Raw genomic sequence first — 25994 nt, forward strand, 5'->3', positions numbered from 1 at the left:
GCAGTCAGAGAACCATACTTTATAAACATACGACAACAGAGCGGTGGATAGGTGAGGTGCTATATACCTACCACTCTCCAGTTCCTCTTGATGTAGTTCTTGAATGTTACGGAGGAGCACACTTTGATGACATTATCTTGGGATCGCTCCACCAGAGTGAGCAGCAGGAGGGGGTAGTTCAGGTTTGCTTCTACAGATTCCAGATATTTTTCAGCTAAATACAAAAAAAAAAGAAATGATAAACTGAGCGCATCCAAAACACACGCAGCATATCCGTAGTGATGGAGGTACTACCGCTACTCACAACTATGAATTGTATAAAGCAAAACAGTCACTGTGGCAATGTTGCAGTAAAAGGGACCTTCTAATAGAGGTATGCTGGCAGCTACAATTATAGCCCTCTGTACACTAATTAGCCCCCTCAACGCGCCAGAGAGGCTGCCATTTCACATGACTAGCAGAGGTCTATTAGAACATCATACGGTGGGTGCAGTATGAAGAGGACCAGTCATTACAAGATACACAAATAATAAGTGTTATAGAGGCTGGAGGCAGGGAAATAATACAATAAAAGCTGCAGGAACTGACGTGTGAATGTGATTATTGTAAAGGTTTCTATCTAGTGATGAGCGAATATACTCATTTCTCGAGCATGCTCGGGTGTCCTCATAGTATTTTTTAGTGCTCGGAGATTTAGTTTTCTTCGCCGCAGCTGAATGATTTACAGCTATTAGCCAGCATAAGTACATGTGGGGGTTGCCTGGTTGCTAGGGAATCCCCACAGGCTAGTATCTGTAAATCATCCAGCTGCGGCGAAGAAAACAATCTCCGAGCACTAAAAATTACTTGGAGGACACCCGAACGTGCTCGGGAAATCTCGAGTAACGAGTATATTTCACTCATCACTATTTCTATCCACTTATTAGTGGAAGTTAGAAAGTGAAGGTGGATTCTTAAGAACAGCAAATCTCTCCAAAGCCTAGTGATGGACGCCACACATTGGATGTACCTGGCCGACGCACTGCAGGGTCCGGGTCTAGTGTCTTTCTCAGATACTCAGTCAGGGCCTGCAGGTTGGCGTCACTCAACTCCATGGTTGCAAAACCTAAAAAGGCAGAAATGGTGAAATCAAATGACATCGCCAAAATCAGGACATGATCGAAAAGTCATTCACGGCTCCAGCCTACTCATATGTACATAACATGGACCATACCAGAAAGTCGCTTGTAAAGGTACGTTATATGGAATACTACAGATTGAGCTTTTTTATATTACTAGAACCCAGCATATCACTTTATATGTTTCATGGAACAGAAAAGGCTAGGACATTCTTGAAATGTGCTGACCTTCCATAGAAGTGAATAGAGAGACCTACCAAGCCAAGGTGGTCGCCCACTCCTGGATATTACGGCATTTGATGCGGATCTGTGGAGGATTCGCACTCACCTTTACTCGTGATGCACTTCGTTCCTTATTCTGAGAGGAATCTTAGTAGAAATCACAACCTGCAAGAAATACAAATCTGATGTAAGAAGCTTCACATGTACAGAGACAGGTTACAGACCTTAAAGGGAACCTGTCACCCCCAAAATTGAAGATGATGAGTTAAGCCCACCGGCATCAGGGGCTTATCTACAGCATTCTGGGAAGGAAGGAGAGGGGTCTGTTTGGTCCGATGGGCGTCGCGGTCCGAGGCTTCCCATCTTCTTTCGATGACGTCCTCTTCTTATATTTACCCCGTGGCTCCGGCGCAGGCGTACTTTGTCTGCCCTGTTGAGGGCAGAGCAAAGTACTGCAGTGCGCTGGGCCTCTGACCTTTCCCGGCGCCTGCGCACTGCAGTACTTTGCGCTGCCCTCAACAGGGCAAAGTACACCTGCGCCGGAGCAAGAAGACAAGAAGAGGACGTCATCCTATGAAGATGGGAGGCCCTGAACCGCGACACCCCTCGGACCGGACCGCCCCTCCAGGTGAGTATAATCTAACCTTTTTCTCATCTTTCAGGATACATCGGGGGCTTATTTACAGCATTACAGAATACTGTAGATAAGCCCCTGATGCCGGTGGGCTTAGCTCATCTTTAATTTTAGGGGTGACAGGTTCCCTTTAAGAGAGCGAGCATCACCCCCAGCAAGTGCCGATCATTGAAGAAGCCAAACTATAATACCACTAGGGTAGAAATCAGACCAAAGATCATTAATACGCAAATGATGGTGCAGACCCCAAATTTACTCTGCTGGCACTCTGCTACTGAGAAAACTACTGCTCCTTCCATGCCGCGATCGCCGCAGGCTGTGCTGATAGTAAAGGCCTCCAGCCTGGAGCTGTAGTGCCGCAGGTTGCTGGCCCCTGGTCTAGACATTACTATGACCATCTGATGAATACTCCTCTAAGCTCAGTGCTGGAATCAAGGAGCCGGATTATCAGATGCCAGATTACAGGACTGTCACTGTTCAGCATACACTCAGCAGGAGGGGCTGAGGCACTCTGGAGTTTGGGTTGCTACTGGTCTCTGCGCTGGCACATACAAGGTATTAATATAAAAACTGAACAACCCTTAATACCTGTGATGAGAGGTCTGGAGGACGTGGTCTGTGGTGGGCACCGAGGAGCAGGAGAGGTGGGGACACAAAGCAGCAATGATCCCCCGGCCCTCCAAACTCACCAGACCAGAGCGAGCACTCCACACAGCTTGGATGTGACACATGAGTCTGCTCCTCCTGCAGGAAAGCTCTCCAGCCTCCATGTGAAGCCTCAGTCACAGACAAGCAATGCCCAGATGCCACCAAGTGACAGGGAGCTGCTCCAAAGGGATGTGAAGGAGGCGGCCCCTCTACCAATCAGAGAACAGGGGGAGGAGCTGAGCAGAGTTTGGTTGACAATCACTGGAAGGTTCCACCCCTTGCCCAGACTGCAGGAGACGTTAACCCCTCGTGATGCTGCTCTCATCTATTACACTCATGCTGCAAAGGAGCAGAACAAGGGGGCAAGAAAAGGAGAGTCAGCATGGGGTGAGCAAAGCAAGACCATGATAAGGGAGGGGGGTAGCAAGACAAGATAGCAAGGGGATGGGGAAGAAAGTCAGAGGCTATAATAAAGAGGTGGAGCGGAAAGACTGAAGTGGAAGGTGGAGGGGAAAGAAAAGAGAGTAACAAGGTACAGGAGGGGCAAGATAAGGGGGTCACAGGAAGTTGGGGGCAAGACAAGATGAAAGCAAGAAGGTGGTGGGGGGACAAGACCGGGCTAACCGGAAGAAGGTGGGGGCAAAACAAGGGGGCAACAATAAGTGGACGGGCAAGACGTGAAGCAGCCAAAAAAAAGGAGAGTAGAAGAAGAAGACTGTGACAAGAAGGGGGTGTGGAGTAAAACAAGGGAGCAGCAACAAGAAGATGGAAGGCAAGACAAGAAGGGGACAAAAGGTGGGTATCGAGAAGATACCAACAAGAAGGTAATTGGGGCAAAACACAGGGGAGGCGACAAAGATGGTGGGGCAAAAAAAAAAAGGTGTGCGACAAGAAGGTGGTGGTGGGGGCAAGACAAGGGGCTGGCCACAAGGTGGTGGGGGTGGTGGCATCGGGGAGACAAGGGGCTGGCCACAAGGTGGTGGGGGTGGTGGCATCGGGGAGACAAGGGGCTGGCCACAAGGTGGTGGTGGTGGTGAGACAAGGGGCTGGCCACAAGACGGTGGTGGAGTCGAGGAGACCAGGGGCTGGCCACAAGGTGGTGATGGCGTCAAGGAGACAAGGTGCCGGCGACAGGAAGGTGTTTAAGGCGAAAAAAGTGGTGGAAACAAGATGGTGGGGCGAAGAAAGGGAGTGGTGACAAGAACTTGGTGTTGGCAAAACAAACGGCTGGCAACAATTAGAAGGTGGGGGTGGCGAGACAAGGGACTGGCAACAAGAAGGTGGTGGCCACGGCAGTGAGACAAGCGGCTGGGGATGTAGGTGAAATGAGGGGCTGGCAACAAGAAAATGGAGGCGAGTGAGACAAGGTGGTGGTGGAGCAGGACAATGGTAAGACAGGAAGGTGGGGAAAAACAAGAGGGCGGAAAGGTGACAAGAAGTTCGGCGAAAGAAGGTGAGGGGTTGAGACAACCGGGTGGCACTGGCAACAAGATGATAAAGGGGAAACAAGGGGGTGGTGACAGAAAGATGGGATGCAACTGGCACAGGGGGAGATAAGAGAAGACCCTAGGACATACCACACGCCTTGACTCTAGAGCACAGCAGCAGTAAAGGGCCGGTACAGAACACTTGCCGGTACAGAACACTTGCCGGCACAGAATGCTTGCCGGTACAGAGCACTTGCCGGGTGTTACAGAACACTTGCCGGCAAAAGAACACTTGCCGGGTGGTACAGAACGCTTGCCGGTACAGAACGCTTGCCGGGTGGTACAGAACACTTGCCGGCATGCCGGTACAGAACGCTTGCCGGTACAGAGCACTTGCCGGGTGGTACAGAACACTTGCCAGTACAGAACACTTGCCGGGTGGTACAGAACACTTGCCGGGTGGTACAGAACACTTGCCGGGTGGTACAGAACACTTGCCGGGTGGTACAGAACACTTGCCGGGTGGTACAGAACACTTGCCGGGTGGTACAGAGCACTTGCCGGGTGGTACAGAGCACTTGCCGGGTGGTACAGAGCACTTGCCGGGTGGTACAGAGCACTTGCCGGGTGGCACAGAACACTTGCCGGCATGCCGGTACAGAACGCTTGCCGGTACAGAGCACTTGCCGGGTGGTACAGAACACTTGCCAGTACAGAACACTTGCCAGTACAGAACACTTGCCGGGTGGTACAGAACACTTGCCGGGTGGTACAGAACACTTGCCGGGTGGTACAGAACACTTGCCGGGTGGTACAGAGCACTTGCCGGGTGGTACAGAGCACTTGCCGGGTGGTACAGAGCACTTGCCGGGTGGTACAGAGCACTTGCCGGGTGGTACAGAGCACTTGCCGGGTGGTACAGAGCACTTGCCGGGTGGTACAGAGCACTTGCCGGGTGGTACAGAACACTTGCCGGGTGGTACAGAACACTTGCCGGGTGGTACAGAACACTTGCCGGGTGGTACAGAGCACTTGCCGGGTGGTACAGAGCACTTGCCGGGTGGTACAGAGCACTTGCCGGGTGGTACAGAGCACTTGCCGGGTGGTACAGAGCACTTGCCGGGTGGTACAGAACACTTGCCGGGTGGTACAGAGCACTTGCCGGTATGCCGGTACAGAGCACATGCCGGGTGGTACAGAGCACTTGCCGGTATGCCGGTACAGAGCACATGCCGGGTGGTACAGAACACTTGCCGGTATGCCAGTATAGAGCACATGCCGGTACAGAGCACTCGGGGGACACACAGTGATGGTGCTGATAGTGCAGGCAGGACACACTGGGCTCTGGCTCCGCCTGCACTGTCCTCCCCTCTAGGGAATAGCTTTCACACTGGGACATGTAGGGGCTCGGGCGCCCCCGATGACTCCACAGTATCTATATGAAAACAACAAGGCCGGATTCACACGCATAAAATCCGCCTTCCAACCATGACAGGTCTCCGCATTGCCCCCGCTGCCATTACCTGTCACCCGGGCACGTTCCACTCCTCTGCCTCCTGCGCGCGGCGGCCTCAGCACCTCACATTCAAACTCCGGCAAAATGGCGCGCTGTCCTCACTGCGCATGTATCTGGTCAGGTCACACCTCCTCACTGCACATACCGCATACCCATGCATGCGCCCTCACTGCGCATGTTCGAGGCCTCGTTGCTGCGGATTGAGGTGTCGCTCCCGCCGTGCGGTGCGGGGCTCTCTGTGCCCTCAGGTCGTGTAAATTCTGTCATGTGGAGAAGAGAAGAGAACACGTGACGTGACTCCTCCGTGTGTAATGTGACAAATATGTCCATATATTCTCTAATTCCCTTTGGGTGCAAAGTAACAAGTGCTCAGTGAAAAACTTATTTCAGACAAAATGCATTTGCGCCTGTTTTTTTTTGTTGTTTAGCGCTTTCCGCCTTTTCATCGTGGCGGATTTTGAAGTCCACATTACATGTATTCATCTGTGTTTTTTTTCTTTAGTTCATCACGGAGTCGGTCTTTGCTGATGTTTTCGCCTCATTCATCATTTGCAACTTTTCAAAAAGTTTCAAAATTTGTTGCAAATGTCCTAAACCAGACAGTGATTTTATTTATGACTTGCAAATTGCCTCTTCAGAGAGGAAAAGGGCTAGAGCTCTATAGCGCCACCTGTTGGAAGCAGCAATCCTGCAAGTCATTATCAACTCTTTAGGCCATGTTCACACGTTCCTGATTTCCCTGCTGTTTTTTCTGCACTAAAAACCGCAGCTCTTGGCAGAAAACGCAGGTGCGTTTTTTGGTGAGTTTTTGGTGCGTTTTTTGATGCGGTTTTTAGTGCGTTTTTTTTATGCAGTTTTCTCTGCAGAGTCTGTGTGTTTTCTAGGAAGTTTTTTTAGGGTTAAAATGGCTGAAAATACCCTAACCCTACCCCTAACCCTAGTTCTAACTGTTGTGGGGGGGGGGGGGGGAAATTCTTTATTTTATTATTGTTACTACCTATGGGGGTGATAAAGGGGGGGGGGTCATTTACTTTTTTTTATTTTGATCACTGTGAGGTTATCACAGTGATCAAAATGTGCCTGGAACGAATCTGCCAGCCGGCAGATTCGGCGGGCGCACTGCGCATGCGCCCGCCATTTTGGAAGATGGCGGCGCCCAGGGAGAAGACGGACGGACACCGGGAGGCCCGGTAAGTATAAGGGGGGAGATGAGGGCACGGGGGGGGGGGGGGGGGGGGGCGTCCGAGCACGGGGGGTGGCATCGGAGCATGGGGGGGTGGGATTGGGGCACGGGGGGACAGCCACACTCTGCCCACGCACTTCCTGCTGCAGCGGTTCTGCACCACAAACCACAGAAAACCCGCAGATATTTTTTTCGTCTGCGGGTTTTACTGCGGGTTTGACCCTCACAATGAAGGTCAATGGGTGCAGAACCGCTGCAGTTCCGCACAAAGAAGTGACATGGTCCTTCTTTTTTACCGCAGCTATTCAGCGCGGCTTTTTTAGTGAATTTCCGCAATGTGGGCACAGCGGTTCCTGTTTTCCATATTGTACATTGTACTGTACCCTGCATGGAAAACAGCTGCGGACCCGCAGCGGCAAAATCGCGGCGGTTCCGCAGTAAAAAACGCATTGTGTGAACATGGCCTTAAAGGGAACCTGTCACCCCGTTTTTTCAAGATGAGATAAAAATAGCGTTAAATAGGGGCAGAGCTGTGCATTACAATAGTGTATTTTGTGTACCCTGATTCCCCACCTATGCTGCCGAAATACCTTACCAAAGTCGCCGTTTTTGCCTGTCAATCAAGGTGGTCTGGTCAAATGGGGGTGGTGACATTGCTGTTTCTCCCCCAGATCTTGCTCATCTTTCCGTTGGTGGTGTAGTGGTTTGCGCATGCCCAACAGCCGAATCCACTGCGCAGCTGAAGAAAAAGAGTGCGATCTGCGCTATACAACGGATTATCGCTGGCGGCGGCCATCTTCCGGAGGCCGCGCATGCGCAGATGGTAGTGCTCGGCTTCCTGGGGCTTCAGGAAAATGGCTGCCGCGATCTCCATCTGCGCACCCGCGGCCATTTTCCTGAAGCCCCGGGAAGCCGAGCACTACCATCTGCGCACGCGCGGCCTCCGGAAGATGGCCGCCGCCGCCAGCGATAATCCGTTGTATAGCGCAGATCGCGTTTTTTCTTCAGCTGCGCAGTGGATTTGGCTGTTGGGCATGCGCAAACCACTACGCCACCAACGGAAAGATGAGCAAGATCTGGGGGAAAAACAGCGATGTCACCACGCCCATTTGACCAGACCACCTTGATAGGGAAAAACGGCGACTTTGGTAAGGTATTTCGGCAGCATAGGTGGGGAATCAGGGTACACAAAATACACTATTGTAACGCACAGCTCTGCCCCTATTTAACGCTATTTTTATCTCATACTGAAAAAACGAGGTGACAGGTTCCCTTTAAGGCTTCTTTCACACTTGCGTCGTTTTAGATCCATCGCAATGCGTCGTTTTGGGGAAAAAACGGATCCTGCACATGTGCCCGCAGGATAATAATTTAATAATAATCTTTATTTTTTATATAGCGCTAACATATTCAGCGCTTTACAGTTTGCACACATTATCATCACTATCCCCAATGGGGCTCACAATCTAAACTCCCTATCAGTATGTCTTTGGAATGTGGGAAGAAACCCACACAAACACGGAGAGAACATACAAACTCTTTGCAGATGTTGTCCTTGGTGGGATTTGAACCCAGGACTCCAGCGCTGCAAGGATGCTGTGATATTAACTGCACCACCGTGCTGCCTGTGCAGGATGTGTTTTTGGTATAACCAAAAAGAACTGAAAAAAAAACCCCTTAAAATGTAACTTTTAAGAAATTCAGAGTAAAAATTACCCATATATGTGGGTCAGGAGACAGTAACACCTTAATCTATCTTAACAATAAAATGAAAGGATAGAGACTAAACGGTGGGGGGGGCGTGATCTTTCCCTTAATCGCCCTACCTCACAGCGGAGGTTGGCACCCTAAATTCGACATGGCGCCCCCACTCGTCGACGGCTCTTCCTTATGACCCTACAGCAGTGTTCCCCAAGTCCGGTCCTCAAGAGCCACCAACAGGTCATGTTTTCAGTATTTCCATAGTAATGCACAGGTGATAATTGCATCACCTGCACAGGCAATAATTCCATCACCTGTGCAATACTATGGAAATCCTGAAAACATGACCTGTTGGTGGCTCTTGAGGACCGGACTTGGGGAACACTGCCCTACAGGATCTTAGCAAAATGAAACTACCACCACACCACCTTATCTAAAGTGCAATAGTGCTTATAAGGTGTGTGCTGTTCCATGTACTGTATATTCCTCAGTTTCCATATACAGTATGTTGTTATATTTTACTCTGCTGCCACCCAATGGCCTTTTTCCGTATGGCAGCTTGTTATTCATTTATTTCTTGTGGGCATGTCTTACTTCCGGTTCAGGGGTCAAATCTTCTGTTCCTCTGGCAGCCATTTTTCAGTTTACTTTCTGTTGTGAGAGGACACTTGAACCGGCTTAGGAAGGCACCAGTCTTTCGACCTCTTGCTGCTCTTTGTTGCTTACACTTGCAGACATACTTGGTGCTATATCTTACTGTACCCTGTCTACACCTGCATTTCTGGAGAAAATACTGTATTACCAGTTATACGCTGTATGTCCAGATCTACAAAATAAACAAGTCTCGATTACACAATCCCTGGAGTGCATCATCTCTTCGGACGCTGAGCAGCATTGGTCCTGTCTGCCTCACGTGGAGGAAAATACGGAAGGTATGTTCTCTCTCACAACGCTTATTAATCAACTACACCTCCATTCGCCTCATGTGGGGACAGAACAAGGTGCAATAAAAAAGCTGTAGAAATCTGAAGTGGAACAATTTCCACAAGAAAAGGGTCTTATAGATAGTTACCCTTCTATTAATATGATATAAGGGAGGTGCAATAGGTGTCTAATGTTAGAGACAAAGTAAATTTAACAGTTGCGATGTAGAACAATGATAGTCCTGCCTACAGTCTCAAGACACGCATGACACCTATAATATAACCAAATACCTAAATTATATGCACAATGTGGTATTTAGGAAAAAATATATACACTGTGTAGGCAGAATGATATAATATTCAGAAAGACAGTACTTTGTCAATATATCAATATGATGACAACCCACTGCCATACACCAGCACCTCAACAATCATATCTATCTATATATATAATTGTCTAAGGGTTTTTCTGTCTGTCTGTCCTGGAAATCCCGCGTCTCTGATTGGTCGAGGCCGCAAGGCTTCGACCAATCAGCGATGGGCACAGCATGGCGACGATGATGTCATAAAGGTTGCCTCGACCAATCAGCGATGGGCACAGTCTGCCGCGAATTCGCCTCGACCAATCAGCGACGGGCACAGTATCGACATAGATGTCATAATGGTTGCCATGGCGACGATGATGTCATAAAGGTTGCCTCGACCAATCAGCGACGGGCACAGTCTGCCGCGAATTCTGGAATCATCATTGTCCATATACTACGGGGACATGCATATTCTAGAATACCCAATGCGTTAGAATCGGGCCACAATCTAGTCAAAAAAAGTATGTACTCATCCGTATGCTGCCGCCCATCCCGACGCGTTTCCCCCTAGGATAATACACCAGGGTTCATCAGGGGAAGGAGTGGGGCTTCTCACGGTCTGAGGAAGCTATAATAAGCTGCGTCTCTCGGAATGACCGCTCACAAAGTCCGAGGCAGCTGTAATAAGCTGCGTCTCGGAATGACTGCTCTCAATGAAGGGCAGCCCTTCCCTGCGGAGACGGACATGCGGTACGTCTTTCTAGACTGCAGCATGTCTATTTCTCTTGCGGAGACGCTCAGTCTACGCAAGATAAAATCACCTGCCCAATGTATTGCACGTGGTGATTCCACACGGTTCAATGAACACATGCGGAATCACCTGCGTTCAAAAGCCAGTAGCGCATTGGACTGAGTGGACATGTGCCGAGTCCAAAGTGTTGCCGGTTACTGACCATGGGAACATACCCTAAGGGCAGGGCCGTATTTAGAGTTTCTGCTGCCGTAGGCACTTTTAGTGCTGCCTCCCCCATTGTTGAGTATGACACTATCGGCAGTGACTTTGGCAAGAATCGCTGATGTGAAAGTCGCCTTTTGCAGCAGATCCGGCAGTTTTTCTGCATCTGCCGTGTAACGGATCACTTACAGCAACACTGTGTTCGACCTCATTCATTCCATATTGGATTTGCGGCACTTGCCGTGATCTGGCAAATGTGGTACCATACCTCCCAACTTTTGAAGAAGGGAAGGAGATATAAAGTTTGCGGCGCGCGTAGTGCGCCGTGGCAAATTTTAGGCCATGCCTCTGACCACACCCATTTCACAACTAGTCACACCCATATCCACGTCCCAACCACAGCCATTTAGCACTGCTGATCACACTGTTTTATCTAATATATAATTGCCTAGAATACTACTTCCTGCAATTTGTGCCAACTTCCGTGGCTTTGTCCGGAGCTAATGTCCGGAGCTAATGTCCGGAGCTAATGTCCGGAGATTAATTGCCTAGAATACTACTTCCTGCAATTTCTGCCAACTTCCGTGGCTTTGTCCGGAGCTAATGTCCGGAGCTAATGTCCGGAGCTAATGTCCGGAGCTAATGTCCGGAGATAAGTGACGTCAACAGTGTCCAGTGTCTGATTGGTTGCCGCCTGCTGCGAGCGACCAATCAGAAACGTGCCGTACTGTGACACACTCCGCCCGCCATTTTGGTGTGATTTTTGAATTTTTACCTCACAGCAAGTTTCTACTGCGTGGAGGCGGGCCCAGTGACGTTGCTCTTCAAGCTCCTGCCGAATTTCGTCAAAAAAATGATAATACCATTTACCAAAACTATATATATTTAGTTGTGAAGTGGTTCAGTGACATTTTCACACCAATTTTGAACTTTTGTTTGGTGTTTTCTCCATATACTGCCTATTATTTTTGTTCTTTCTTACTATTATTTATTAATTGTATTATTCTTACATTTGAATAAATAAAGTATATATGGATTCTAGACTCCCGATTCTTTAGAATCGGGCTGCCATCTAGTATACAATAATTATAAACGAAAAAAAATATGGCCACACATAATAGCCACACATGATGCTCAATACTGTATAAGGGCCACCACACATGATGCTCCATACTGTATAATGGCCACACATGATGCTCCATACTGTATAATGGCCACACATGATGCTCCATAGTGTATAATGACCGCACATGATGCTCCATAATGTATAATGGCCACACAGTGCTCCATACTGTATAATGGCCACACACAGCGCTCCATACTGTTTAACGGCCACACACAGCGCTCCATACTGTATAATGATCCCACATGATGCTCAATACCGTATAATGGCCACAAATGATGCTCCATACTGTATAACGGCCACACACAGGGTGGATAAAAATCAATGTTTTTTTAAAAAATTAATAAAAAAAAATCGGATTTTTTTTATTTAAATCTGATTTTTTTCAATAAACTGCTTTTTGAGGAAAATATTTTACCTGGTTCTTCCATCATGAGATAAAGCTGAGTTGTTTATCTCAGTAGAATAAAGGCTGTATATGTGTAACATTCACAATGCCATGCTCTTCCAGAGGTTTCTGTAGGATTAGTGGGAAGTTTCTCTCCTATATTATCACAGACGCTCGCTTTACTTACGCAGTTCTCAAAACTGAATTTGACTCCGCAGAGGTCCCAGCCTTTTCTTCACGGCAAAAATGTTACAACATGAACAGAGTTGAGAAAAAGACCTTAATCCTATTGTTCTACAAACCTATGAATACAGAATCAACCCCTTCAGTGCCAAGTCCAAGAAGTTAGACAATATGTTTCTGATTGTTTGGAGTGGAATAGATCTGCACAACACAAGAAGAATGTGAATCTAAGTGTGAGGAGGAGGAAGGGCAAGCAGACAAGAAAATGAAAGTGAAACTTTGAGCACAATACTGCAGCATAGCCACAGACAGACAAGTCTGGATCTGTTTGTGTGTACGATCCGAGGTTTATTACATTCTTTCCTTATAATGGCAGCAGGCCGTAAAAGAGACCCAGTTTGGGAATATTTTAATGAAGCTCCTTCGCCTATCGGTAAGGCAGGCATGCGTGCAAAATGCAAACGATGCAACAAAGAGATGCAAGGCCTGGTGGCGCAAACGAGGCAACATCATGAGAAGTGCGGTGATGAAGATGACCGCATCACCTCATTCGCGCCACCAGGTATGTAGTTTAATGTATTTTTGTAATAAAATTGTGTACTACTTTTAAAACACTCCCTGTTTTCCTCCTGTTTTGTGTATATCAAATTCAGTTAGGTAGAAACTTTGATTTAAATCACTGATTTAAATCAAGCCTTACTGACTAGTGATTTAAATCGTGATTTAAATCAGTTAGATTTAAATCAAATCCACCCTGGCCACACATGATGCTCCATACTGTATAATGGTCACACATGATGCTTGTGACACAACACTCCGGGATCGCCTTTGCTGGGGTCAAAGGCCACGTGGTTTGTGCATTGAATCTGAGGCGTACAGCAGGTTTCCTGAGCAGGCTGACCTCAGGTCAGATTTATTAACGTGAAAGCAACATAGATAAAACAAAACATAAAAATAAATCCTAGCCTGTCCAGCGCTAACTAAACCAACACGTTGCTATCTCAACAACTGGGGGGGCTTCTCCCACCCAGCTAACATCACACAATTCCTGAGCACAGCTCTCACGTTTGTCTCACACAGACAGGCAATCTGTGTGCCCCAGGCTGACGCTGGAAACCCCCAGCTGGTCATCCTTTATTCCTGCACTTGTTAACCCATTAGCATCCTGAAGATATTGAGCGGCCTAATTCACATAGGACAAATACCTGGGCGAGATATACCTGCCCCCAACTACCACACCGATATGAGTCATACATGCTCCATACTGTATAATGGCCACACATGATGCTCCATACTGTATAATGGCCACACATGATGCTCCATACTGTATAATGGCTCTACATGATGCTTCATACTGTATAATGGCTCTACATGATGCTCCATACCGTATAATGGCCACACATGATGCTCCATACTGTATAATGGCCACACATGATGCTCCATACTGTATAATGGCCGCACATGATGCTCCATACTGTATAATGGGCAGCCACACATGACGCTCAATACTGTATAATAGCCACACATGATGCTCAATACCGTATAATGGCCACATATGATGCTCCATACTGTATAACGGCCACACAGTGCTCCATACTGTATAAACGCAACACATGATGCTCCATACTGTATAATGGCTCTACATGATGCTCCTTACTGTATAATGGCCACATATGATGCTCCACGCATAATGTATAATGGCCCACCCCCCTCCCATCCTGTATGCATGGCTCATCTCCCTCCCATGCATGGCTCATCGGCTCCCCGCTCCCATCATGCACAAAACATCTCTCCCCCCCTGTATGCATGACTCATCTCCCCCCCTCCAATCCTGTATGCATGGCTCATCGGCTCCCCGCTCCCATCATGCATGGCTCATCTCTCCCCCTCCTGTATGCGTGGCTCATGTGCCCCTCCCTGTATGCATGGGTGGCGCTGGTTCATCTCACATCCCCCCCTATGCGTGGCTCATGTCCCTCTCACTGTATGCAGGGGTGGCTCAGCCTCTGGCTCATCTCCCATCCCCCCTATCATTGGCTCATGTCCCCCTCCCTGTATGCAGGGGTGGCTCTGGCTCATCTCCCATCCCCCCATGCGTTGCTCATGTCCCCCTCACTGTATGCAGGGGTGGCTCAGCCTCTAGCTCATCTCCCATCCACCCCTATGCGTGGCTCATGTCACATGAGCCACGCATAGGGGGGGAGATGAGCCAGAGGCTGAGCTGAGCCACCCCTGCATACAGGGAGGGGGACATGAGCCAATGATAGGGAAGGATGGGAGATGAGCCAGAGGCTGAGCCACCCCTGCATACAGTGAGTGGGACATGAGCCACGCATAGGGGGGATGGGAGATGAGCCAGAGCCTCCCCTGCATACAGTGAGGGGGACATGAGCCACGCGTACAGGGGGGATGGGAGATGAGCTAGAGCCACCACTGTTATGAAAACTGATATGAAGGCAATTCAGTACCACAATGGACATAGCGATCAGAACACATATAGTGATCTGACAAACACCCAAAATAATAGAACGAGCTCTGAGACGTGGGAACTCTGCAGACCGCAAACCCTAATCCTATCAAACCACACTAAAGGTAGCCGTGGAGCGCTCCTGACCAGAACCTAGGCGCCTCGTCACAGCCTGAGAAACTAGCTAGGCCTAAAGATAGAAAAATAAGCCTACCTTGCCTCAGAGAAATTCCCCAAAGGAAAAGGCAGCCCCCACATATAATGACTGTGAGTAAGATGAAAACACAAACATAGAGATGAAACAGGTTTAGCAAAGAGAGGCCCGACTAGCTGAATAGAACGAGGATAGGGAAGATAACTTTGCGGTCAGCACAAAAACCTATAAATAACCACGCAGAGGGGACAAAAAGACCCTCCGCACCGACTATCGGTACGGAGGTGGTCCCTCTGCGTCTCAGAGCTTCCAGCAGGCAAGAAAAACCAATAAAGCAAGCTGGACAGAAATATAGCAACAAAAAAACATAAGAAACACTTAGCTATGAAGAGCAGCAGGCCACAGGAATGATCCAGGGAAAAGCAAGTCCAACACTGGAACATTGACAGGAAGCATAGATCAAAGCATCAGGTGGAGTTAAGTAGAGAAGTAGCTAACGACCTCACCAGATCACCTGAGGGAGGAAACTCAGAAGCTGCAGTACCACTTTCCTCCACAAACGGAAGCTCCCAGAGAGAATCAGCCGAAGTACCACTTGTGACCACAGGAGTGAACTCTGCCACAGAATTCACAACACACCCCCTGCATACAGGGAGGGGGACATGGGTGGCTCTGGCTCATCTCCCATACCCCCCCTGTAGGCGTGGCTCATCGCCGGCCTGGCTCCCATCTTGCATGGCTCATCATCTCTCCCCTCTGGCCAGCCGCCCCCAGGCTCCATGCATGGGCGTCATCATCTCCCTCCCCCCCCCCGGTCATCTTCATCTCCCCCCCTGGCCAGCCGCCCCCAGGCTCCACGCATGGGCGTGGAGCCTGGGGGCGGCTGGCCCGGGGGGAGGGGAGAGATGATGACGGGGGGGGAGAGATGATGACCGGGGGGGGGAGATGATGACGCCGCATCATCATCTCTTCCCCCCCTGGCCAGCCGCCCCCAGGCTGCTCCATCATAGCTCGTCATCATCTACCAACTCCCCCCCCCCACCCTGGCCAGCCACCCCCAGGCTGCTCCACCATGGCTCATCTTCATCTCTCCACCCCTGGCCAGCCGCCCCCAGGCTGCTCCATCATGGCTCGTCATCATCTTCCCCCCCCCCCCCGCCTGGCCAGCCACCCCCAGGCTGCTCCATCATTCATGGCTCATCTTCGGCTGAGACTCCCCGCCGCTCCGCGCTCCCATGCCTCGCTGCTCCCTGTCTGTCCACGCCGGTCCTCCTTCACGGTCTCCCCCTGCCATCCTCCCACCCTGGCTGTGTGTCACAATACTCACCGACTCCGACTAACCGTCCGACTCCTTTCCATACCGCGTGCGCAGGAACTCTCTCTTCACGTCTGTGTCCCGCCGGCGGCAGCTCGTCCTGTGAGAGCGGTCAGGTGGTACTGCTCATTAAAGGTCATGAATATGCGCATATTCATGACCTTAATGTAGCGGTACCACCTGACCGCTCTCACAGGACGAGCTGCCGCCGGCGGATGCGGAGACCAGACCAGGCATCGCTGGAGCCAGCTAGGTGAGTATAAATAATGTACCTACCATGATAATAACTCCACATGACCACTCTACATACAAACATGTATTGTCAAGGTGAAAATATATTTTCTTTATACTCTTTTGTACTTTTATGTATTCTTATGCTGTGAAACAATAAGTTTTTCCCTTCATGCTTATTAATGCAAATTTAACTGTATTTAAAATGGCTGCCAGTATTCACCTTTGCCCCAGATTCGCCCTGCTGAAGAAGCAAGTTACACATTCCAGAAAGACAAGTATCATTTCTCTGGAAATGATACTTAAAGCGATGTGGACAAGATGTGGACAAAGGAAGATTCATCAGATGATGTCAGAGCCAACCAGAAAGACTGAATACTAGATACATTGCTTAACCCCTGCATATCCCCGCCCTCTGCACACCTTCCCCCAATAGATCATGTAGTGTTGTGTATTAGAAAATAAAGTTAGTTGCTGTGACGTTACACACGAGCATGCAATGAGTTTGAACCAGCATTGTGTCTGACTCATTCTTATCCGGTACCAACATGCTCTTAATCTGATTTGGAATGACTGGTGGATGAAGGGTATTGTCGTGACGACCCCGACAATTTGGCGCAACCAACGTGGGGCGTGGCCGGCGATCCGAGACCCCCTGGACCCATGCCTGGACGTCCGTGGACGACACCCGTAGTGGCTGACCTCGAGGACTGATCACCCTCCAAACACGGTAAGTGGAGAACACATACTATGTATGTGTCACACTTGCTAGTGTTTCAGCCGTTATTGGTTAGTCTGTGGTCTCCTTGGGTCTGGGGAGTGACCGGTCGAGTGGTGAGACCGAGCGCGATCCCGTGCCACGCTTCGAACCAGCAACTGAGAGACGTCGCATTCTGCGCGTCCTCGTGTACACCACACCTCCTCCACCGGTCATTGTACTCCATTCAACCACCCTACCCGTGACTATAGTCTAGTAGTGATAGAGTGAAAGATTGAGGATGTTTGTAGATTGGGGGCGGCTGAGAGAAAGGGATAGGAGACGCAGCCTCTGTGATATTGTACACATTGGTAATTAAGATGTCCCAAGAGGGGGACCACCAGAATCACTTACTTGCACACATTGGTAATTAAGACGTCCCAAGTGGGGGGACCACCAGAATCACATTGGTAATTAAGACGTCCCAAGAGGGGGACCACCAGAATCACTTACTTGCACACATTGGTAATTAAGACGTCCAAAGTGGGGGGACCACCAGAATCACATTGGTAATTAAGACGTCCCAAGTGGGGGGACCACCAGAATCACATTGGTAATTAAGACGTCCCAAGTGGGGGGACCACCAGCATCACTTACTTGCACACATTGGTAATTAAGACGTCCCAAGTGGGGGGACCACCAGAATCACAGTGGAGGGGTCTCACTAGGAGACCGCCTCCCAACGTTTAGAATATCGTGACAGGGCAGACTGTAATCACTGGTGTTCAGGTTAGGGAAAAATATTGAGCGCGAGGCTCTTTATTCATAGCACGTCGAACGTGAGGCTCCGTGCTAAGGACACAGTGTCGCTGTCAGCGGCCTGCTGCAGAAGGGCGTAGTATTCTGTGAGTCATGTTGCGTCTCTTATAGCAGAAGAAGTCCGTGCCCCACGAGTTAAGTGAAGATGCTGTGGAAGTCAAGACAATAGTAGAGTCACGGGAGGGCAAGAAGGCAGTCAAGAATGTTGAGAGGTTGTACAAGTATGTAGGATTGCCCTCGACAGGGAGATTGCAGCCGTCTACATGGCACCATCTCATAGAGAACAAAAAGGGCATGTTGAAAGAGAAAGGATTGTTAGAACAAGCGCAAGCTCATCTGCGAGTTGCGCGAGACTTAAAGAACGAGGGATGGAAAGCGGTTGATGGAGAGGGAGGATCATAGGATGCAGAGCCCGTGTTTGGTTGTAGGGTGTCTCGATCGTTAGTTTTTCTAAGGTGTTCTGGCATATGAATTGTGTGAAGGTTTTGTAGAAATTAATTGAGTCTGAGAACTGCTGTATTCCGTTACTCTGTGTGGTTTTCTGAGACACCCGATGGGAGGGGTCAAACCGCTGCGCTATTGGTTTCTTTTGTGTTGAGGAATGCTGTGATGTTCTTATCTGTTCCGTGTTTCTGGTATGGAGGGGGTCGAGACGCTGCGTCCTCTCCTTGTGTAGTAAGAATTATTGTAAGTTTAAAGTAAAATGTGTTTTGTTTTAGATTGTTACGTTGAAAAAGGAAAATTGTCTATTGCTATGACAAAAAAACTGGATGTTTTGTGGTGCAAGAAGGAACTGAGAAAGTGACTGAGATTAATGTGTTGGGAAAGCAAACAATAAGAAATTTGGTACAGGGGGGCTCCCTGTTAGGTAATATGGTCCCTCCCCAGGAAATTAAGTCTCTTCTCCCGACTGTAAGCTCTGTGCCCCTTAACCCCAAGGCACCAATATATCCTAGACTGCCGAGAAGTCCTATGGGCGTCTTATGGTAGTGTTTAAAGATATGGGGTTTTCACTGTATAATAAAGCCCATTCACACGTTTTTGTGGTAGCTTTGATGTCCGAGTTTTAAATCTGAATTGAAAGAGGCAATAATGTCAGTTAGACCTGACATCGAGAATTCCACTCCGGACGATGCATTAAAAGTAGTACAAAGTTTCCAGAAGAACTTAACCCATTCTGTATCAGCAGCTGCGCTCTGTAGCCCCCACCACAGCTTGCAGCTTCAAGGACGCAGCTCCATTCCTTATCAGTGGCCCAAGCAGAAGACTTCAGCTCCAGCCCCCCTCCCTTACACAAATCCAGTCTCATACTCCAATATCCATTTTAACCCTGTGTCTAGAAATCTCCCTCGCCATGTTAATTCTCAGACCAAGACAAGACAGATGGACTTGTAAACATTGCGGTCAGACAAACCCAGACTGGAGAAATACTTGTATAATCTGTGCTGCAACCCAACCTAAGTGAATTACACTGAATCCTGTCCAGACAAGATCACATGTAGTGATATAAGAAGCTGACACAGGATTGTGGTTAGTGGGTAGTGGGGACATTAACTTTTGGGAGTAAGCTGACAGTAATCCTTTTGGGAAGGAGCTGTAGACCAGTATGTCATGTCACCCCCAACCGGTCTCTAGTTACCCCCATAACCAGAGAACCAACCACATCAGGTAGTGTAAGACAGATACAGGAGTATTATCCCTGGAAGCCCTCTGAGTAGCTAGCTACGCTAAAATAATTGGCTGACCTTGAGAACAAACCTTTCCCATTTTACAGACAAAGACAATATGATGGACGTATAAGTGCACCTGAGCAGACCTAGAGAGTTGGTGAGCCAAGATGATGGTCCTTACGTTATATAACCCCTATGTAGATGAGTATAATGAGATGTGTATCTTACACGCCCTTTCCCAATCAGTTTGTAAAAAAAAAAAAAAAAGGGATAGTGTCTCTTACGCTGACAGTTAGAATATCCTTATGTCACGTTGTTTCAGTATGTGGGTAATTTTTTTTTGTTGTGCGCACAGACAGAGCAGGAAGCCATTGTTGCCACTGTTAGTTTTCGCAAGTATCTGGCATATCTGAACTGTCGGGTTTCGGCCTCGAAACTTCGGTTCTGCCTTGGTCAAGTGATATTTTTGGGTCACTGTCTCCTTCAGGGTGCCAGACACCTCACAGAAAAAAAAAAAATAGCCGTCAGCTACAAAAGATAAGACTGCACTCCAGCGTTTTCTTGGACTATGTACTTATTGTTGTCAGTGGATACCGGACGCATCCCGCATAATGCTACCTCTCTACAATGCCCTGAAAGACTGTTCAAAAATATGGTGATGATTTTGGCAGATTCCACACAGGATACGCTGTTACTACGGAACATACTGTAGTGCACGGAGCTGCACTCTCTCCCTCCCTGTCAGGACAAGAAGCAGAACTTCAGGATCTGTCTACTGCATGTGTTCTGGCCAAAGACAGGCGGGCTAATATATACGCGGACTCACAGAATGCATTTGGTATTGCTCATGATTTCGGAGCCCTATGGGCCAATCGAGGGTTTGTTATTACCGCCGGGACTCAGTGAAGAATGTTGAAGCTGTTAAAACCCTCATGGACTCAATCGAATTACCTACCCAGGTGGCCATTATCAAAGTTAAGGAGCATGGTACTATGGAACAGTCCACAGACTGGTGGTAACGCCTTTGCGGATATGCAAGCAAAGCCGCTGCTCTTCTGCCTGTTGAACAGACCATACCAGCTATGGTGACCACACGCTCTCAGCGTAAACAGTTACAAGAAACACTGACTCTACAGGAACCTGATGATCTATGCCAGACTGAGGTTTTCGTCCGGACCCCGCAAGACCGCTTAATGACGATGCAGAGAATGTCTCCAAAGGAAGAAGTGAAGCAGTGGAAAGCTGATGGAGCACGTATGGACAATGGTTGCTGGAAAAAGGACCAACTTGTGTGTCTCCCTAAGCGGATGTACCCTGCTATTGCCATGTGGGCGCATAAGCCCACACATCGAGGTATCTGTCAGACCTGCAATCTCGGTTAACTTCAACGTGTAACCCCGGAGCACCTTGCTAAGCCCGACTATCCTTTCCAAAGGCTCCAGGTGGACCTCATTACGTTGCCTAAATCTGGAAGGTATGAATATTGTCTGGTGGTTGTCGATATGTTCTCCAGTTGGCCAGAAGCATTCCCCGTTACCAACGTGACTGCAAAGACCACAGCGAAGAAACTGGTGATGGAAGTTATATGCAGATATGGTGTTCCAGAAGTTGTTGAAAGTGACCAAGACCCGGACTTTCCTTCTCATGTGTATCAGGAGGTTCTGATAATGCTTGGATCCACTGTAGCCCTCCATGCTCCGTACCATCCACAATCCAGTGGGAAAGTTAAGAGGCTGAATGGCACACTGAAGGGAAAATTGACCAAAATGATGCAGGAGACTACGGCTCCATGGCCAGGGCACTTACACATTCGTACTACCCCTATTGCAAAATATGGCCTGTCCCCATATAAGATATTGTTTGGTGCTAGGTTCTCAGTTGTAAATTTTCAGTCTCAGTAGTTGTCAGAAGAAACTGACTGTGCTGTTCAATATGTTATTCAGCTTAGTAAAAATGTTGCTAACACCCATGTTTTAGTTTTTTCTTCCCTTCCAGATTCGGCAGAAACCGATATTGGTCACAATTTGAAGCCTGGTGGTTTTATGGTCGTGAAAAGCTATGTCAGAAGACACGGACTAGAACCCTTGTATGACGGTCCCTACCAAGTCCTCATTACTCCTATGTCAGTAAAGCTGGAAGGAAGGGCGACATGGATCCACGTATCGCAGTGCAAGCTGGTCAAACAGACTAGTAGCAAATAAGGGGACATAATGTTTTAGTTTTTCGTATTTCCATATAATAATATTGGTAACCGCATGGGACAGTCTAAATTCCCCAATATCCTTGAATAATAAGTTTGTACAATATCATGAAAGATTAGTAGTACAGATGGGTATAGCCAATAAAATTGTCAGTAAAGGCCCCGTCACACATAGCGACGCTGCAGCGATACCGACAACGATCCGGATCGCTGCAGCGTCGCTGTTTGGTCGCTGGAGAGCTGTCACACAGACCGCTCTCCAGCGACCAACGATGCCGGTAACCAGGGTAAACATCGGGTAACTAAGCGCAGGGCCGCGCTTAGTAACCCGATGTTTACCCTGGTTACCATCCTAAAAGTAAAAAAAACAAACACTACATACTTACCTACCGCTGTCTGTCCCCGGCACTCTGCTCTGCACTCCTCCTGTACTGTCTGTGTGAGCACAGCGGCCGGAAAGCAGAGCGGTGACGTCACCGCTCTGCTTTCCGGCTGACCGACGCTCACAGCCAGTACAGGAGGAGAGCAGAGCACAGCGCCGGGGACAGACAGCGGTAGGTAAGTATGTACTGTTTGTTTTTTTACTTTTAGGATGGTAACCAGGGTAAACATCGGGTTACTAAGCGCGGCCCTGCGCTTAGTAACCCGATGTTTACCCTGGTTACCAGTGAAGACATCGCTGAATCGGCGTCACACACGCCGATTCAGCGATGTCAGCGGGACCTCAACGATCAAAAAATGGCCCAGGCCATTCCGACACGACCAGCGATCTCACAGCAGGGGCCTGATCGCTGGTACGTGTCACACATAGCGAGATCGCTACTGAGATCGCTGTTGCGTCACAAAACTTGTGACTCAGCAGCGATCTCGCTAGCGATCTCGCTATGTGTGACGGGGCCTTTACACAAATGTGGGATAAATTGGTTAGGGCCAAAGATTATCCAGATGATCAAATTTGGGATATATTGGATATACTTAATACTACTGCCTGTGTTATGAATCTGTTGAAGGGTCTAAAGTCCACTGATTGCTCAGACTATGTCCCACTAATTCATGAAGAACCCAAACTAAGCGTCCCAGGGGGGATAACCGTATTAGCTGACAATTATACCTGCTATAATACCCATGACACTACAGGTACACCAGTAGGGGTCTTCGAGACAGGTTTCTGCAAAGAGAACAGTTCCCTAGATACTGACTTGCTAGCTAATCATACACAGTATATGTACGATATTTATTGGTTATGTGGAGATGGTAAGCTCCGTCCTAGGTTGCCTAATGCCTGGACAGGTCAATGCACCCTTGTTAAACTAGCTATGCAGTTCAACATTTTACCTTGGGATCCAGAGACACCTGATGAATATACAAGAAAGAGGAGAAGTCTCGATCAGCTCCACATGAGTTATGAAGAAAATCTATTGGTATATGTCGATGGCATTGGAGTGCCAAGGGGGGTGCCTGACCAATTTAAAGCCCAGAATCAGATTTATGCTGGTTTTGCTTCCATAATCCCACAGGTGCAGATTAATAAAAATGTTGATGGGATCAATTATATATATTACAGTGAACAAAGGTTTGTCAATTTTATCTGTGATGCTTTCCAGGGTATAGTTGAGGAATTGGGCCCTAATACTAAAAAGACCCTCCAAAACCGACTAGCCCTTGATATGATCTTAGCTGAGAAAGGAGGAGTCTGTGGGATGGTGGGAGAGGAGTGTTGTACCTATATCCCTCAGAACTCTGGGATAAATGGAAAGACCATGATAGCCCTTAAAAAGATAAATGGGTTGACAGCAGAATTAAAAATTAATGCTGGAGTAGACATATCTTTCTTTTCCGGTTGGTTGGGTGGGCTCAAAGGATTTCTTCAACAAGCTTGTCTAGTACTGATTGCTCTTCTTGTAGTTGGATCGATAATTCTCTGTTGTGTTATTCCCCTGTATAAAAAGGTTATCACTGAGGCAACTCCGACTGGCACCTTCCTCAACCAAGAAGTAGACTCACCAGAGTGCGATGGCACTGATCCAGGGGAGATCCCTAAGTATGTCCCCCTCAAGAAGTTAGACAATGCCCACTACTCTCAGGTGATGCTAAGAGATTTAGTTTAGGGACAGCGGGAGAACTCCATGTGAAGCTAGTGAAGGGTTCAGCTGCCTGGAGGCCTCTCACAAGGGGAGAGCTTCTGAGGTGTCTGGATGAAGAAATCCACCTCCCCTTTCCCCATCACACGGACAGTCTCGAAGGATTTTTCTTTTTAGGGAAAAACTTAGTGTTTAGGGGGGATTGTCAAGGATCGTCACCGCCCTAGGCACGTGCCCTCGAGTGCCTAGTGGCAAATACGGCCCTGCCTAAGGGGTAAAGGTTTTCCTTGTGGAGTGTAGCATACCGGCTCTGGCACTGCAGAATTCAAGTTCTCTTCCTCTCTGAAGAGGAAATTTGCATAGTAAATTTCCCAAAGGTGCATTGCACGACGAATAAGCCTCTTTACCTAAGCATGCCAGAGCTGGTATGTCACTCTCCACAAGGAGAAACGTTACTATTTCTTTATGACAGATACTTTGCATTAAAAAGTCATTAAAAAATGTTGAAAACAAGAATAAAAACTATTTTGACTGCAAAATTCAGACCAGTCTGTGCAATTTTCTAAAATTTGGGGCAAAACATGAAGATGGATACCACAAATAAAATTACTTAAAAAGAAAACCACAAATGACTATAAGGCCCCTTTCACTTTGTGTTTTTGCTTACATTCAGTGGTCCCATTGGAACTTACGTCCAAACCCCCACAAAACCAGTTTTGGGCATATGCACCGATAGGCACCTTGTGCTGTGTTGTGCATCATTTAAGGGCATATATGCCTACTGGCGATGGACACCCAGACGTAGAGTGTGTCTGAGATTCCACCTCCAGTAGGCGTACACGCACAGCACCATCATAGGCAATGGGCCCTTTGGCGCAGACAACCAAATCACGTTTTGCAGGGGGTCCGGGCGCAAGCCCCGACCGGACCACTAAACGTGGGCAAGAACGTAATGTGAAAGGGGCCTAAGGGGAGACGTGAGTAGAATGGTATGGTCCCGGCCAGCCCAGTGCGCCGTTCCAGTTGATTGACAGGTCTCTCCTTACAGTGGGTACAGAAAGTATTTAGACCCCTTTAAATTGTTCACTCTTTGTTTCATTGCAGCTGTTTGGTAAATGCAAAAAAGTTAATTTTTTTTCTCATTAATGTACAGTCCACCCCATCTTGACTGAAACAAACAAATGTAGACATTTTTGCAAATTTATTAAAAAAGAAAAACTGAAATATCACATGGTCATAAGTATTCAGACCCTTTGCTCGGTGTATTGAGTAGAAGCACCCTGTTGAGCTAGTACAGCCATGAGTCTTTATGGTAATGATGCAACAAGTTTTTCACACCTCTGCCATTCTTCCTTGCAGATCCTCTCCAGTTCTGTCAGGTTGGATGGTGAGCGTTGGTGGACAGCCAATTTCAGGTCTCTCCAGAGATGTTCAATTGGGTTTAGGTCAGGGCTCTGGCTGGGCCAGTCAAGAATGGACACGGAGTTGTTCTGAAGCCACTCCTTTGTTATTTTAGCTGTGTGCTTAGGGTCATTGTCTTGTTGGCAGGTGAACCTTCGGCCAAGTCTGAGGTCCAGAGCACTCTGGAAGAGGTTTCATCCAGGATATCTCTGTACTTGGCCGCATGTTTCCTTCATTGGCAACCTGTCGTCCTGTCCTTGCAGTTGAAAAACACCCCAATATCTGATGCTGCCACCACCATGTTTCACTGTTGGGATTGTTTTCGGCAGGTGATGAGCAGTGCCTGGTTTTCTCCACACATACTGCTTAGAATTATCACCAAAAAGGTCTATCTTCATCTCATCAGACCAGAGAATCTTATTTCTCATAGTCTGGGTTTCCTTCATGTGTTTTTTAGCAAACTCTATGCAGGTTTTCATATGTCTTGGACTGAAGAGAGGCTTCCGTCGGGCCACTCTGCCATAAAGGCCTGACTGGTGGAGGGCTGCATTGATGACTGTGTAACTTTCTCCCATCTCCCTATTGCATCTCTGTAGCTCGGCCACATTGATCATACTTTACCTCTCTCAGCAA

The 25994-nt window shown here is 48.2% G+C and overlaps 1 protein-coding gene across 3 annotated transcripts in view; it reads right to left on the minus strand.

The window, feature by feature from the left end:
* The window catches only part of CSE1L (chromosome segregation 1 like), a 111454-nt gene extending 105716 nt beyond the window's left edge, over positions 1 to 5738 (minus strand). The window contains exons 1-4 of one of the 3 annotated variants that reach the window (XM_069750824.1): positions 5573 to 5738; positions 1447 to 1505; positions 1010 to 1105; positions 72 to 214 (exon numbers count right to left, since the gene is read on the minus strand). In XM_069750824.1, the coding sequence (XP_069606925.1) occupies positions 72 to 214; positions 1010 to 1094 (228 nt within the window). In that variant the 5' untranslated portion in view covers positions 1095 to 1105; positions 1447 to 1505; positions 5573 to 5738. Of the gene's footprint in view, positions 1 to 71; positions 215 to 1009; positions 1106 to 1446; positions 1506 to 2562; positions 2841 to 5572 lie in introns of those variants that run through there. The other 2 variants (XM_069750825.1, XM_069750826.1) reach the window with 2 other exon arrangements.
* Between the last annotated feature and the right edge of the window lie 20256 nt (positions 5739 to 25994).

This window comes from Ranitomeya imitator, chromosome 2 (assembly GCF_032444005.1).
Source record: "Ranitomeya imitator isolate aRanImi1 chromosome 2, aRanImi1.pri, whole genome shotgun sequence".
NCBI lineage: Eukaryota > Metazoa > Chordata > Amphibia > Anura > Dendrobatidae > Ranitomeya > Ranitomeya imitator.